Source organism: Gopherus flavomarginatus, chromosome 5 (assembly GCF_025201925.1).
Source record: "Gopherus flavomarginatus isolate rGopFla2 chromosome 5, rGopFla2.mat.asm, whole genome shotgun sequence".
NCBI classification, from domain to species: Eukaryota; Metazoa; Chordata; order Testudines; family Testudinidae; genus Gopherus; species Gopherus flavomarginatus.
In genome coordinates this window covers 132,135,805-132,151,931 of record NC_066621.1, presented here as the reverse complement: position 1 = coordinate 132,151,931, position 16,127 = coordinate 132,135,805, and the positions used below count along the sequence as shown (strand labels likewise).

At 45.5% G+C, this 16,127-nt stretch overlaps 3 protein-coding genes across 3 annotated transcripts in view; all 3 read left to right on the top strand.

Annotated features, from left to right (window-relative positions):
• The window catches only part of LOC127051761 (alpha-1-antiproteinase 2-like), a 298,892-nt gene that overhangs the window by 18,086 nt on the left and 264,679 nt on the right, over nucleotides 1–16,127 (top strand). The gene's annotated exons all lie outside the window — the stretch shown is intronic.
• GSC (goosecoid homeobox) lies at nucleotides 544–2,114 on the top strand. Its single transcript, XM_050954493.1, has 3 exons — nucleotides 544–865; nucleotides 1,272–1,531; nucleotides 1,953–2,114. The coding sequence occupies exons 1-3, from the start codon at nucleotides 544–546 to the stop codon at nucleotides 2,103–2,105; spliced, it is 735 nt and encodes a 244-aa protein (XP_050810450.1). The 3' UTR covers nucleotides 2,106–2,114.
• The window catches only part of LOC127051758 (alpha-1-antitrypsin-like), a 135,411-nt gene continuing 122,209 nt past the window's right edge, over nucleotides 2,926–16,127 (top strand). Inside the window, exon 1 of the mRNA XM_050954477.1 lies at nucleotides 2,926–3,004. The gene's annotated coding sequence lies outside the window, so the exon portion shown is untranslated. The remainder of the gene's footprint in view (nucleotides 3,005–16,127) is intronic.

Here is a 16,127-nt window from a genome sequence, read left to right as displayed (position 1 = left end):
CCACTTCTCCACAATGGCATTAATCAGATTAACCTGGGCAATTAGCCGGTGCAGCGGAGAGATCAAGCCTAAATGTGGGGCCTTTTCACAAAAAAAGAAAAAGGAAAAAAAAAGTCCCACTAATGGAAAGGATTAAGTTAATTTCATTAATTCTCAATACACAGCTCAGGCTCCTTTCACTCCTTTGTGTACCCCTCTCCCAGCTCCACCTCTTCCCTCCCCCATCCCCAAAATAAAGTCAAATCTGGTTTTGTTTGTCATCTGCCTATTACCAGGCACTAAATCCAGGATGACGTCGCCTGGGTATAAAAAAGGGAAGAAGTTCAGATGGATTATACTCCATGCAGCCCTCTGGGTTGAGATCAGTAAACAGGCGAGAGTAGAGGGGGGAAAGTTACAGAGCAGTCTCCTGCGAGCGAGCGCGCTCACACACACACGCGCTGCCTTCGGGAAAAGATCAATTTCTTTCGCTCTGATCCCCTTGAAAGTCTCGGAAAAGTTTCGGTTTCGTCCCTCCCTGCCCGTCCCTGCAGAGTTCGGGTAATGCCTGCGGGTATGTTCACCATCGACAACATCCTGGCCGCCAGACCCCGCTGCAAGGAGTCGGTCCTGCTGCACCAGGGCGCCGCGCCTGTGGTGTTCTCCAACCTGCATGGGGACTCCCTCTACGCCACCGATTACAGCGGATTTTACTCCCGAGCAGTGGCCCCCGCTTCCAATCTGCCCGCGGTCAGTGGATCTAGGATTGCCTACAACAACTACTACTACGGGCAGCTGCATGTGCAGGCGTCCCCCGTGGGTCCTTCGTGCTGTGGGGCCATGCAGCCTCTGGGCGCGCAGCAGTGTTCGTGCGTCCCTGCAACAGGTAAGCGAGCCCAGGTGCCCGTTCGTGCTCACCCAGCTGGGAGAGCCCTGGGCGCTTTACCTGGGGGAGGGTTGAGATTGTTCGCTAGGCGGGTGCCTGGCTATTTGTGTGCCTGATGAGCCAGCTGTAAACAGCGTTTGGGTCTCTGCCCCTCCGAAATGACTAGGAATCCCAGCGAAGTACTGTCACCCTGGCAATTCCCTGCCCTATATTATGTCTATAGGACGCGTCTCACTCAGCCCCATTCTAATTTCGGATCGTTTGGCACCGGGGTTCTTTGTTTCGGGCTCAGAGGGGAATCTCGGGTTGTGTCGGTGTGAGAGGGAAGGGGGCACAAGTTTTTAACGGAGTGATCTGCTCTTGAACTCTCCGTCCAATGCAAATAGTGTGGTCGTCTTCTCTCTAGGCTACGAGGGTACTGGGTCAGTCCTGATGTCGCCTGTGCCCCACCAGATGTTGCCGTATATGAACGTGGGCACCTTGTCCCGGACTGAGCTGCAGTTACTGAACCAGCTGCACTGCAGGAGAAAAAGACGACACCGAACTATTTTCACTGACGAGCAGCTGGAAGCTTTGGAAAACCTCTTCCAGGAAACTAAATACCCAGATGTGGGCACCCGGGAACAGCTGGCCAGGAGGGTGCATTTAAGAGAGGAAAAAGTGGAGGTATTTTCTCCTTTATATTTAAAAGTTAACTGAGTCTCAGTTCCTAGTCTAGCTGCAACCATCGCCGCGAGTTGTCCAAGGCAAGCTGATGGAATAGCATGCAACAGGTTTACTAGAGGGGCAAAAAGTTTAGCTCTTAAACGTACCCGTCTGCACTCGGATAAATAAACCGATCACTCAGATAATTAGCAAATTTTGATAAACGATCACTCCTCTTTAAACGCGGCAAACCTTAGACTTGAAATATCCCTGACTGATTGTAATTACTTTGCTTTTCCATTTAAACCGAACCAAAGCAAATCGAGTCAAAGATGTGCATGCCACGCAGAACTGGTGTCACGCGTTCGGGCTGAAAAGGGTGCCTGTCTGAACAAAATGTTGTTTGTTACTACTATAATGATTTGATTTATTGCAATGACAGGTTTGGTTCAAGAACCGCCGGGCAAAATGGAGAAGGCAAAAGCGATCCTCTTCCGAGGAGTCAGAAAACGCACAGAAATGGAATAAAGCTTCCAAAACGTCCCCAGAAAAGAGGCAAGAAGAAGGGAAAAGTGATTTGGACTCCGATAGTTGATACCTTGCAAATGGACCCTTGTCGTGGACTGTGGGACTTGCACAAAAGGATGCTACTTGCACACACTCTGCCTTGTTGGAGGGAAAAGAGATCTGTATATAGTGTACATTACCCCGAGGTGATTGCTTGTAAATAAAATAAGTTGCTGAGGTGTTGCACAGGTATACCCCGGCCCCTTTATTTATCTTTGTGCTATTTACAGATACTTTAATCCGATGGTGGCGACATATTTTTCCTTGATCTAGAAAAAGGGGCGTTTGCAGTTATTTATTTACTAGGGTTTGACTAGTTTGGAAAGAGTGGAAGATACAGTGTTGTAAATGGTGCTAATTTGTAACCGATTAATCCCTAATTTCAGCGTGTGAAGTGATGTTTAAATTTATCAGCAAGCGCGAGACACGATTAAAAAAGAAATCAAAACTTCTTTTTTTTATTTTTTAAATACGGGCAACGGAAGAATCCAATTGTGAACACTTGCAACTGTGTAAATGCACTGTAGAGGTTTGGTGGGTTTCCTTCAGCAATGGTTACTATCGTCCCATAGCGGCACCATTCATTGCCGAAGCTGATGGTTCTTTACAAGGAGCACCCAGCAATCAAGTGGTTATTAAGCTTGTCTGCAAAGCTCCCCACGCCCTCATGTATCAGCTAGTGTGATTAATGCTTAACGTCAGCCTGAAGCGCTGGTATCAGTTTTTAAATGGGTACTAGGTTAAATGCCCGCCTGCAGCGTCTAGCTGGGGCTGCTCTGGAAGTCAAAGGAGGGCAAGCCAGCCCGCCAGCCCCCAGAAGAGCGCACGGCCATTTTCAGAGCAGCTCGCTGAAGCTTGGCCTCAAGCTGGCAGGAGAAGGAGCTGTCCGCTGCCAGAGCCCAGGGCGGGACCCCTGGCTAATACAGTGTATGTAAATAGGGCACGGCCCCCGCCCCTGGAGCTGGGCAGATGAGGGGCTTGGCGGGGGCACTCCCCTCGCTGGTTGGAGGGTGCGGCTTTGTGGATTCGGCTCAGCTGGCGGCCTTGGTTAGGCCGGACAGGCCCGCGGGCCTGACTGAGCCGGGGCGCAGCGGCTTAGCAGCCTGCAGCCAGCCCTGCACTCCAGCCCCTGGCCAGGCGAACCTGGCGCTCTGCGCCGCTTGCCACGCAGGCCGCGGCAGCTGCGGGCTGTGAGCAGAGCGGGCAGTAGCCCAGCACCCCACCCTGTGGCTCAACGGGCCCCGCGCCGACCTCTGCCCCGCCGGGGTGGGGGCAGCGATGAGAGCAGGGACACGGGGGTAGAGCGTGGCTTCCCCGCAGTGAGCTGCGCCGGCCGCAGGGCGCCCCACGTGCTGGCAGCTCTAAACCATTCCCCGGGAGGCGCCGCTCCCTGCAGGGGCTGTTTCGTGTGCGCCATGTGCTGGCCGGGCCCCCGCCCCCCAGCTGTTAGCCTCCGCCAGCACCCTTCGCAGGTGCGAGGAGCTCGGGGCACGCCTGGTGTTAGGGCTGGTGTCCTGGCCCCGCTCCGAAGCGCCCCATTTCCAGCGCCTGTGGGTGAGGAGGGCCCTTGGTTCATTGAGTAACGTGTCCTGCGAGCCTGGGGGAAGCGGGGGAGACGAGCACCTGGAGGGCTGGCTCAGGACTGCAGAACAACTAGGAGAAAACTTCAGCTCAGGCTGGGTTACTCCTCATGGCTTCACCAGAGCTGACTGACTAAGAGCGATCAGAGAGACTGGGTGGGTGAGGTCATGTCTCTTATTGGACCAACTACTTATCCTAGGAGCCACAGGGCTACAACTACACTGCATAGAATAGTGATTTGATCCTTTCTTCTGCCAGTGGCTCATGTTTTGTAATGCAATATTTGTAAATCAATTCACTCAGCTCCTCTGCACTGTCACAAACCACAGTGGAGCTAGAAGCCATGGCACTAGGAAATATTTTCAGGTAAAGCAAATGTAGCCTCCCCTGTTTGTTTGTTTCACCAGCTCCCCTCTCTCTTGCTTTCTGGAGAGAGATGCTCCTTTGAGTTTCCAACCAGTTTGTCTTTGATGATCCCCATTTATGAGAGTTATCTCACTACACCAATATTGCTATTGATACAACTCAGATAAGTCGCAAACAGGAGGAGTTATGAACTGAACTAGGGGATATTTGGTAGGAAGGTGCTAGTTGCTCTTTACCCCACTGAGACAACAGAATCATAACTGGTCTACAGTGGCTCCCTAATCTCCTTTCGTTGCTCAGTTTGTGCATGCCTCATAGTGGAGACTTCCACTCCGCCCCTTAAGATCACGTCCATTTGTGTTCATTTCCCCCATGCCTGCTACCTGAGACACCCAACACCACTGTCCTCATCCCTGTTGAGTCACACAGTCATCTCCCACCCATACATGCTTCCCTGCTGTAGCCTTGTTTAGAAAAGCTCTTTTCCCTCTAAAGTTCCAAGCATTGTTACCACCAGTTCAGCTCCACTGGTGATATCAGTGGTAGACCCGCTAGTGTAGACAAGGCACTGGTGTGAGCTGGTAGTCCCACCATTGCTCCCACTGGTGCAGCTGTCCAGGTGATGGCAACAGTGGGTAATTTTAGCAGGGGATGGGGGTGGGAAAGGGTAGTATAGACACTCTAACACCTGTGTTCAAACATTTCCCTCCATTCATGGTATACCCGGTTTTCCTATGTGTGTTCCTTCATGGCTTCCTCTATATCAGAGTTTATTTAAATCTCCCACTGTAGAAGTAGCATGGTGCAGCTCTACTGGTGTTAGTGCAACAGTTGGCAATTTCCCCCAAAATTTGCCAGTAAAGACAAGATTCCTGGTGCTATTGCACACCCCCTTTGATGAACCCAACGTCTCTTTCACCTCTGGTGAGATGCTGGAGTAGCCCCCCATCCCACAGTGAAGAAAAGAAATAGGAGTGGCCTCACATGACCCAATCCTCAGTGGGTTGATTACTATCTAACCACCCCTATAGAAGAGGAGAAGCTGATCCTGCCTTTCCACTGAAGAGAAGAAGCAAAGGGGGTATCATTTCCCAACTGATGCTTCCCCATCAATGCAGACACTATTATGTGTCTACAGAGCTAATGTTATGCTTCTAAAAGCACAGCAATAACACACCAGACATGTACATTACCTATGTAAAACTGGATTGAATGTACAGCTCAGCATCACTGAAACTAGGTTGCAAAATGTGGGAAGTGATGGTTTATGAGTGGGGAGGTGTGTTTTGGTAAGGTATACGCAGGAAGCCTCATTGGATGGATGTTTAATTCCCCCCCGCCTATATTTAGCCAGTATTATGTTTTAGTGGGCATGTTCATACTGCATGTAATAGTGAGATATAGAGGAAACGGTAGTATAGCCTTGATTTTGCAAACGTTTATGCACTGTCTTAACTTTATGCATGTAACCAGTCCCACTGACAACTTGTTATTGGTGTAAGTTTGGGAGTAAAAATGATTTGAATGGGTAAAGTATGCCTTTTTAAAAACATGTATTTTATTAAAATGTCTTGCTACCTCTTGACAAGAGAGGATTCTAAAATGTAGTTACTGTAGGCTTGATCCTTCAAACACCAATATGCATGTTTAACTTCATACATGTGAATACTTTTGTTAAAGTCAATAGCATAAATATTATTCAAAAATCTAACTGAAAGTCAGTTTAACTCCTGAACTAAACCATGTGGGTTAAATTCTTAAAGGTGACTTCTCAGAAGGGAGAAGGAGGAATTGTTCTTCATTATGTGTAAAGAAAGCCTGGCAAGTTTATTTTATAGCCATGTTTTTACAGCAGAAAATCTTGTTTAGCCTGCAAGACTGACTGCTCGAGAAGTAGTGAAATGAGAGCATCACAAGAGTCAGGAGAGTGAATGGCTGAGCAGTTAAGAGGGATGGAAACTTCTTTAGTCAAACTCCTTAACACTCCTTGGTTCAAATTCTTACTCATGTTGAATAGTATCTTACTCCAGGAATAGCTGCATTGACTCACATCTTTCACCAAGCGTTGTGCCATCTAAGTAGGAGTGGCAGAATCTGGCCCTTTATGTTTTAACAGCTTTCAGGGATAAGCGCAAATGATATTTCTCCTCTGAGACATCCAGCATGGCCTCCAGCAAAACTAGGAGCGATCAAAATCGATATTCCTGCTATTTGTAAGGAAAAAACAAGTGTCTGTGTAATCTTGAGAACAAAACTCCTTTCAGAGCCTCTTTATGCATTGCAAATAGGCTTGGAAGGATTAGATTGTAGCGTTTTTACAGTAAATCTTGACTTTACCATATGTACACAAACTGATAAAAATAGTCCCATTGATAATAATTGAAATGGAAAAGATAGGCAAAGTAAGAAAAATACTGCTTGTGAACTTATTAGAGTTTGATTTGAGATATCTACTTTGTATATTTTAATGTGATGTTGACAGTTTGTATTGTAGCAGTTATAAAGCTTTAACTTTTTCAATCTCAGCATCTACTGTCGTTAAATTATTGTCTGACTGTCCCCCGAATTTCCTACAACTGTAAAAATTTAGATTGGTTTTGTGTGACCATGAAAATTTGAATAGGTAAAAACTGAAAAATGTTTATAACAGATATTATCCATCAAAATTATATTAAAAAATTGAATTTTGCTAAGCCTAATCATAAAGGCGTTTAGAAAAAGATCAATTTAAAAAAATTATCTGTAGGTCCCCTTTAAATTCTAATTAGAGTAGTCAAGATTTGACCCTAAATGTTTTAATCTCACTCTTTCCTGTATATTATAGTGGAAACTCCACAAATTAACAAGACAATTTTGCACCAGTTCAGAGAACCTGCAATTTCTATTGATGTAGTAGCTAAAACATGAGGGATCTGAATCTTCTGCTGCAGGATACAAGTGAGTACCATAGAAGCTCTAAATACCTGCACAGAAATGCACATTCTATTTTCAGTTACATTGACTTTGAAGGAGTTACTCCAGAGTCATACTGGTATAACCACAAATATAATTTAGCTCTGTGGAGCACTAACAAATGATAGGATAGTACATAAGGGAGACAGATAATTAGGTCCTATATTCGTACAAATATACTAATTAGTACTTTGCACTTCTCCCTCTGTTCCCTGATATATATGGGCATAATCCTATCAAAGTTAATGGAAATGTTGCTCACGTATCTGAGAGTGTGACTAAACCCAAGGATCTCAAATTGCTTTACAAACATCAATTAGGCAAGGCTTGCATGATCAGGGTGGGGAAGAGTGAGGGAAATGAGGCAGGATATAACTCCCTGGAGTTAGGGGCCTCAATATCTTTGTGAATCCCACCCACAGTGGTTAAGTGACTTGCTCAGAATATCACAGGAAGTCTGTGGCAGACCTAAAAATAGAGCCTGATCTCACTTAAGTCTTACCTTGATGAGCAAAAAGACTGCTTTCAGTTTTAGCCTGATCTACACCTAAAAATTACATCATCCTAGTTACATCCTCAGGGCTGTGAACAATTTTGCACCCTTTGCAACGTGGTTATATCGACCTAACCGCCACTGTCGATGCAGCTAGATCAACGGAATAATTCTTCCATTGACCTAGCTACTGTCCCTTGGAGAGGTGGATTTACTACAGCATAGGAAAAACTCCTGTCACTGCAGGAAGCGTTTACACTACAGCGCTACAGTGGCACATCTGGAGCGCAGTAGCTGTGCCACTGTCGTGTAGACATACACTATGTTGGCTCAATGAAATTAGTCTGACATGACTGAAAAGTCCTGTTAACATTTGTTAAGATGTGGGCAAAGTCGTAGTGTAGCCAAGATAGAGATGCTTACGCTGGTGGACTGCTTTGACTTTAATGAAGTCACTCATGATTTACACCAGTGTAGGTTAGTTCACAGTCAGTGCCCACATCTCATGTTTTTGTTACAACACTATCCTTTCTCCCTGACCTATTAAATTAAAATAATTTCTAAAGAATTTTCATTATACAATAAAAATAATCAAAAAACTGTCAGGGTAGTAAACAATGGAATAAATTGCTTAGGGAGGTTGTGGAATCTCCATCTCTGGAGATATTTAAGAGTAGGTTAGATAAATGTCTATCAGGGATGGTCTAGACAGTATTTGGTTCTGCCATGAGGGCAGGGGACTGGACTCGATGACCTCTCGAGGTTCCTTCCAGTCCTAGAGTCTATGAATCGAAATTAATAATTTGTTATTAAGGGAGGATGGCATATAAAGGGATCAGTGATGTGTTGCTGCTTCCCCTATTTCCCCTTGCACCCTTTTTTGAATAATGATATAGACAGGTTGCTATTTTTCAAGCTTGGCAACACTGTGGAGGGCAGAAAATTATTTCAGACAGTACTAAGCATGGATAGAAATAATCAGATAACATTAAGAAAAGGAAAATGTAGACCAAATATCAAGACAAACTTCTTGATGGTGAGATGTGTTCAGGAGTGGAATATTCTTGCAGGGGACATTTAAGACTAGAATGGAGCAAACTCTAGTAAAGTTACAATATGGAAGCATTATGCTGAATGGAGATGGTTTAGGAAACTTTGGGTCATCTAATAGGTCTTTTCCAACTCTGACTCCTCTGATATATCTCTCTGATATATATAATCTAATCCATGCTCTGTTAGCATATTCATTATCTGAGTTTTAAGTGAAGGAATGTTTTTTCATCATTGTGATAATCAGTGTTAGAAAGTACAAGCTAGATTCTCAGCTGGTGCAAAGCAAATGACACCATCTGAGAATCTTAACTCTACTTTATATTTTCACTAGTATTTGAGTTCAAAGCATCCTCGTAACTGGATACAGGAACATAAACTGTATCAGCTTTGTTTTACAAGTAACGTATGAAAGAAAGACACATTTGAAGAAGTGGAAGTTATAGAAAAATTGCAGCATTTTAAGGTAGATAGGATACTGGGCTAGATGAAACATTGATCTGAGCCAGTATATTCATTCTTATGATCTCTAAAATTTGTGTCTGAGTGCTTGCATGTGCAGATATTTTTGTGCTACAGTTGCATATATGTGCTCTGAGTATTTGGATCATTAGCTAATCAGTGCACCACAAAAATCTGTTGCCTATACATGCAACATTAGAGACTGTCATGGAAAATTGCCCCATCACTTTATTTTAAACCATGTTTACTAGAAATGGGCCCAAGGCACAAAATTCAGACTTTGAATATCCAGAAAACTGTGTGTTTATTTATAATACTAATAATGATTAGAATAATTCTCTTGACTGCTCTCTGTCTTTAGAGATTTTTCTAGCGCCTGTCCTATAGTAATCTCAAAGTGCTTTGCTAATATTTAGGTCCAGATTGTGACCCTGACTACCCTCCTGCTACCTTCTTCCCCTGTACAGGAGTCCTGTACAGGGGAAGAAGGAAGCGTAAGGAACCCCCTTACTCCTCTACATGAGCTAGGCTCCTTGCATGAAGCAATGCAGGCAGGTACAGGAGCCTCCAAAGGACTGCTCTTCCCTTTTCTGTGCATGTGGGTAGAGCCTTGGCTCTACCTTACCTATATGTTTGCTAGCATAGCCGAGCTGGCACACCAGGGAAGTAATCTGTGTCACGTTTAGGGTTGGTGCAGATGCCTTCTCCCCCAGAAGAAATGGGGAACCAGGAGCCCGATGGTGACTCCAGATATGTCTACACTGCAATGTAAGCCCAGGGTTAGTAGAACTCAAATTAGCAGACCCTGGGTTTATTAAACTAGAGCTTGAGCTTCTACACTCATTTGTAACTTCAGGTTAGGAATTGTTGAACTCTTGGTCTTCCCTGCCCCCACTCCACCCCTTCCATGAGGGCCCGCCTCTTCCCACCCCTTCCCTGCCCCCATTCCAACCCCTTTGCTGAAGTCCTCACCCCAACTCTGCCCCCGCCCTGCCCTTAGATGGTGCATGAGGGGTGTGGGGGGAGCTCAGGGCAGGGAGTTGAGCAGCAGGGGGTTGGTGTGCAGGCAGGGGGCTCAGGGTGCAGAAGGGGTGTGGGGTGCAGGCAGGGGGCTCAGGGCACTGGGTTGAGGTGCAGGCAGGGGACTCGGTGCAAGGAGTTGGGGTGCAGGAGGGGGTTGGGATGCAGGCAGAGGGCTCAGGGCAGGGGATTGGGGTGCAGAAGGTGTGGGATGCAGCAGGGGGCTCAGGGCGTGGGGTTGGGGTGTGGGGTGCAGCAGAGGGTTGAGGTGAAGTCAGGGGGCTCAGAGCAGGGAGTTGGGGGTTGGGGTGCAGGAGGACTTTGGGCTCTGGGGTGGCAGCGGCGCACACAGGGCCAGGGCAGGCTCCCAGCCCCAGCCTTGCTCCACTCCGGGAAGTAACTGGAACCATGTCACTGCGGCCCCTGGAGGAGGGAGACGCAGGGCTCCGCACGCTGATTGCCACTTCTCCAGGTACCTCCCCTGAAGCTCCCATTGGCCACGATTCCCCGTTCCCTGCCAATGAGAGCTGCGGGTGTGTGTGTGTGTCTGTGCCTAGAAGCCAGGGCAGCATATGGATGGAACCCTCTGCTTCCCCCCACAACCTCGCCAGCCGCTTCAGGGAGCAGTGCGAGGCTTGAGGGGGGCAATCCTGTGGGTGTAGTTTGCCCACCCCTTGCCTGGAGGTAGGCTGGGGGGACGAGCGAGGGTCGCTTGGCAGGCCGCAGGAAATAGCCCCGCGAGCTGTGTGTTTGAGACCCGTGATCTATACCATATGAAGCGGGCCCAAGTCCAGCCACCCAGACTCCTTAGTGCCCTCCCAAAATGTGGCTGCCTAGCCCTTTGTTTGTGCTGCAATGTGAGAAAACTTGACTATCCACCAAACTTGACAAAGGAGGACAAAGAAGGTCAGATCATGGGATTGCAGGATATGTTTTGGTGGACTCCCAGAGCATGAGTTCAGTGGGGCTGCGTCTGCACTGCAAAGCAATAGGGCTTGAACTCTGTGTCCCGGCTTGACTCAGGCTTGGACCCTCTCCCCCTTGTGGGGTCCTGGGATCCTGGGTCCAGGCCCTGGGTTATCACGATTTGTGTGTAGATGGAAGCAGAGTGGGGGGTAGACTGGAGCCTGATATCGAAATCTGGGGCTTACATTGCTGGGTAGACATACTATTAGAGTCCCAGTCTGGTTCTCAGGCTACTCCTGGGGTGGTGTGCCTATGTATTAACCCTTACTCAGAGTGTCACAGGATTGCTGGTCCCTTTAAGGGGTGTGTGGGCCCAGACTATCTTAAGTTATCAGCTAATTTAAGGAGTCCAGCTAAGCAGTTTATTGAATATTGAGTGCCCAGGCCTGATAAAAGGCAATCAGGGCTCAGTTACAGGGAGGTGCTCATAGAAAGAGAAGCTCTTCTAAGGCAAAGATGCTTCCTGAGACTATGGATGCCAAGGAGAAGGGCTGTTCAAGATTATTTCTGTTTAATAAAGTAGGACCTCAGCAAGGGAATTTTGTCTTACATTCTTTTGGACAGCTCAAAGTTCTTCAGAGGGTCAGAGAGAACGGAAATGATGCAACATCACAGCAGTTTAGCTGGGGCAGTTACAGGGCAGGCACCCAAGGACACAGAGCTTATGACAAAGCCACGATAAATGGTGCAGTGAAGCTTCATAATGCTCCTGTTGAGGTAGAGAACTATAATCTATTCCATTTTACAGACAGGGAAGTGCAAGTACAGAAAAGCTGTAACTTCCTAAAGGCCACCTCGGAAGTCTGTTGCAGAGGGGGGAACAGAACTGGAAATGATAGTCAGTGCTGAATTTTAGTCCCGAGACTGTTTTCCCATAAACTCAGTCTGGAAATTTTACCTGTATAAAGGCTGCAGGATTATCCCGGGTGACAGAAAATTACTCGTTTCATGCTGTGATCACACACGTTTTGCCATCTGAGAGTGAGCCCAGGTTGAAGGCTGGATTATTGAAAGATCAGTGATGCGATACAGACAATGTTATTTTGTATTTGAGGAATACATTACTAAAATCATAAAATGAGGGCCCAAACCTGCATTGCTTGCACACCCAAAACCTCAGTGAGAGTGCAGAGTGTGCAAAAGAATGCAGTGTCCTCAAGTGAGTAAATAAGCCCCAAGTGAGTAACTTTCCATTAAGAAGACCCCTGTTGTGAACATCCAGGAGGAGGAGGAAGCAAGTGTATGTGTGTGGGTGATACAGTGGGGGATTGTATAAAATCCTCCAGAGTCAAGCCAGGTGAACACGACCCCACAGTTGAAGGGGAAGGAAGCTCAGGTAAGTTTGTACAGGAGTTAATCCTTATATACTGAGTCCTATCTCAGTGAAGGGTAGTGGACTAGGTGACCGATCAAGGTTCTTTCCAGTCCTAGATTTCCATGATATTTTTTCTCCTTATTCAAGTTCTACGCATACGTGAGAACTGTGCGTCCTGTACTAGCAATGCTCCCGAGAATTGCCCTGTGTTATGTGGGATAGCGTTTTTCAATGACCGGTCCGTGAACTGGTTCCAGACCCTGAGATCTCCCTGATGCAGTTTAGGAAGGCAGCAAGCCAGTCCCTGGTATCAAAAAGGTTGAGAAACACTGATGGTAGAGCGTGTGCTTCTGCCAGAGAGAGGCAGAGATTGAGAAGAGGCACACAGGACTATGCGAGTTTACAAAAACAATGCCAAAATTATGGGCTGGGATCGGTATGATGGGCTGGAGAAATCAGCATGGGGGGGACTTTTCCCCCTAGCTCACAGAAAACCTTGGGCAAACCATTGGCATCCCACAAAGCTCTGCAATAATGTTGCATAAGGCAGCACAGGACACACTGAGATACCTACCTGTGGTGCACTGCATTTGATGCTGATGCAACCATACATCGTGAGGAGACACAGTGCTGATGCAAGCACCCAAGAGTGCATGTGTATGAGTGACATGCTAGAGTCAGCAGCTATACAGTGACATATACATTATACAACTTTGTATTGTAGACATGGCCTAAGAGCTTTTAGGTGACTGATAGTTTCTGTGGAAACTGTAATGATTTAGAAGGGCATTGAACACAGTACCTTTTATTTGGAGATTCCTGTCATTATATAGGAAGTCCCAGGCCAAGTTTACATTGCTAATTAGGTCTTAATTGTTTGGTGTTACTTTCTTATAGGTTTTTGTATTCTGTTAGGTTCTAAAAATGTGAATCACAATCGCCTTTTTCTTCTGATTGGCTCTTCTGTCACAGGGACGGGCCTTCACAATGATGCTTATTCACTTTTGTTTTCTTGAGCCAGGCCAAAAGGATAAGACCTAGTGCCAGAGTCTTGAAGTCAATGAGTCTTTCTATAGATTTCAAAGGCTTTAGATCAGGCTGGAACATCCCTCGTTTATATTAAGGGTTATCTTGAAAGAAAATATGGGGAAATAGAGTATTATCCTTGGTAGAGGGGAGTAACAAATTTGGGCCAGGGAAACTGAGAAGGGACAGAGTCTCACATCCTTTCTTAATATTCATTTGATTACTGCATACCCGAGGCCTTGTTTACACACAGATGTTTTACCCCTTTAAGGTACAGTTGTAGTTAAAATGGTACAAGCCTCCTAGTGTGGATGTAGTTATATCAGTATAAATGTGTTAATACTGCTATAACTGGTATGCAGCACTTTTACACTGGTATGGCTGCATCCACACTAAAAGTTTTACTGGTATAACAATTTCAGTAGAAAAAAATCACACTCCTAACCAAAATAGTCATACTGGTGCAAAATCCACATGTGAACCAGTAAATTCTACCAGGTTTTCAGAGTCTATACTGTTTGCAAATGAGATCCTTGATGTGAAATAGGGTTTTTCCATGAGTTGGGGGTGACTAGACTCGATGTTTGGTCCTGAGGGCTCATGTGACGCCGATCTCTACAAAAGTAACTTCTATGAAGGTAAATATTACTAGTCACCACTTTTGCATTTAAAAAAATGGGTAAATCAGTTGCTCAAGGGCATATATAATGGCCTTCAGAAATTGGAAGACGGCTGTGTTTTTCTGTGCTCACGTATCTATTGGCACAGCTGCTTCAGCCATCCGGGCATCTGAATTATTCTGACACCAGAAAAAACATTGAAACAGAGACTGATTATGGTCACGTTGCTTGTGTTATTTTAATAATGTGAGCTGCTGATCACTGGGGACAGAGCTGTGTCACCTAGCACATTGCACTAAGAGTGTAGGTGGGATTTACATCAAGTGCCAAGAAGTACGATGTGAGGCTCCCTAGAATGATTATTTCTTATTTCCCATCAATTTACAGTGGCTGTCCTAAGAATAGCCTTATATTACTTTGCAGTTTCATACATCTGCTCTACTAACCAAAGTAAATTACTGTCCCTGACTAGATGAAAGCCAGACAACTGCAAAATAACAAAAATAAATAAAAATAAAACCCATATGAAAATTACAGTAGTTTCTAAAGCTGTTCACTTACATAGGGTCAAATCCTGAGGGCCTTGGTGACTATTTTATCACTTTCTATTCTGGTAAAACGCCCATCAAAGTTGACCAGAGCTTTGCTTTAAGCTAATTCAAAGTAAAAACTCAGGGCCAGGTGCTTGGCCCCAACTCCACCTGTTTTGTACTAGTTTCAGCACTGCTGAATCTGCACAAAGCTGACCTATTGCTGTCCTAAAGGTGGGGCCAAGAATACCTCCAGCCGAGGGGAATCATTGGGTAGAGTAGCCAGCTCTGTGTCATCTGTCTAGAGGGTGAGGGAGGTGCTGTTGAGTCAGACAAAGCTCATGGTTCTCTTCCTGATGGCCACACCTGGTATAATTTAAAGTAGTCACAGCTAGCCCAGGATCAAAGGAACAAATGAGTGGTTTAGAGCCATCTTTCCTTCTCCCCAGTAGCCTACTAGCCTCATCTGTGCTGAGTGTAAACTCAGTGCAGCTGAGAATCTGGCCCTGAGTAAGGTCCTCAGGATTTGGCCCACAAAAGTAGGCGACATGAACTAACAATATAGTTAAGGGGGGTCCTGAGTGAGTGAGGCATGCAGGGTTTGGCTCAAAGTATATTTATGCAATTCAATTTCAAGATCTTTACTTGTTAATATTTCTGGATCCCTTTAAATATTGTGCTTTTCCTTCCAAAAGTAAAAGTCATGGTTTAAAAGTGAATAAGATTTTATTTGTGTGTTGTCATGTTTTGTTTTTCTGTTTTACTTCAGGGAAAGCCCCCACACTGCAGCTGAATAAACTGTAGCATAGATTCCCTAGCTAGAACTTTACACTCATAAATAACTAAATCCCTGTGACCAGATTAGAAATTCCTGCTCTTTTTGACAGGTCCTGGATACATGTCTGACATCCAAACGGCAAGATTCCATGCCAAGCATGCTCTTGTCATGCTGCATCGAAGACCCACAGACACAGGAGGATGCTCTTTTCTCAGAAGAAATATTCAGAATGCTGCCTGTGATGCTGAAGAGTGATTTAGATAAGAATCAGTGTAGGATCACTTTAATGTTAATGATGCATGACTATTGGAGAACTGTGCTTGCTGCGGACAAGATCAAACACCCAATGAGGCTTTTTCGTCTCTGACAATATGATTTTATATATGGTAAATATAAATTTTATATTTAATAAAAAATAATTGATTAGAAAACTCACGAGGAACAAAAGTGGGCAATGTTCCAGTTTACGCACTGCTGAAATATTGTAGATTCAGGGCTTGAAAATGAAGCAGACATCTGCTAGCCTGAGGGCTTCCTTATACAGGTGTGGACTAGAGGGAGGTAGCACATGAAAATCATAGGGGAATAAGAGAAGACATTTGTTTTATTTCTGGCTTTGTCACTGACTTTCTGTGTGAATTAGGCAATTAACTTCAGTTCTCTGTGCCTCAGTTTCTCCATCTGTAAAATGGAAACCATTCTGCTTGTTCACCTTTGCTTTGAGATCTAAAGATATTAAGTGCTAATTATTACTATTGTGTCAGCATAGCTTCTGAAGGGGTGGTTTCCTCTATCATTAATACATAGCAAAGACCGTCCTTTAGCCCAGGGATTGGCAACCTTTGGCATGTGGCCTGTCAGGAAAATCCGCTGGTGGTTCGCCGTTCCAGG

Coding starts and splice junctions, on each gene's coding strand:
- GSC (XM_050954493.1), top strand. CDS start 544: ATGCCTGCGGGTATGTTCACCATCGACAACATCCTGGCCGCCAGACCC. Junction 866..1,271: donor TTCGTGCGTCCCTGCAACAG/GTAAGCGAGCCC, acceptor TCTTCTCTCTAG/GCTACGAGGGTACTGGGTCA. Junction 1,532..1,952: donor TAAGAGAGGAAAAAGTGGAG/GTATTTTCTCCT, acceptor TTGCAATGACAG/GTTTGGTTCAAGAACCGCCG.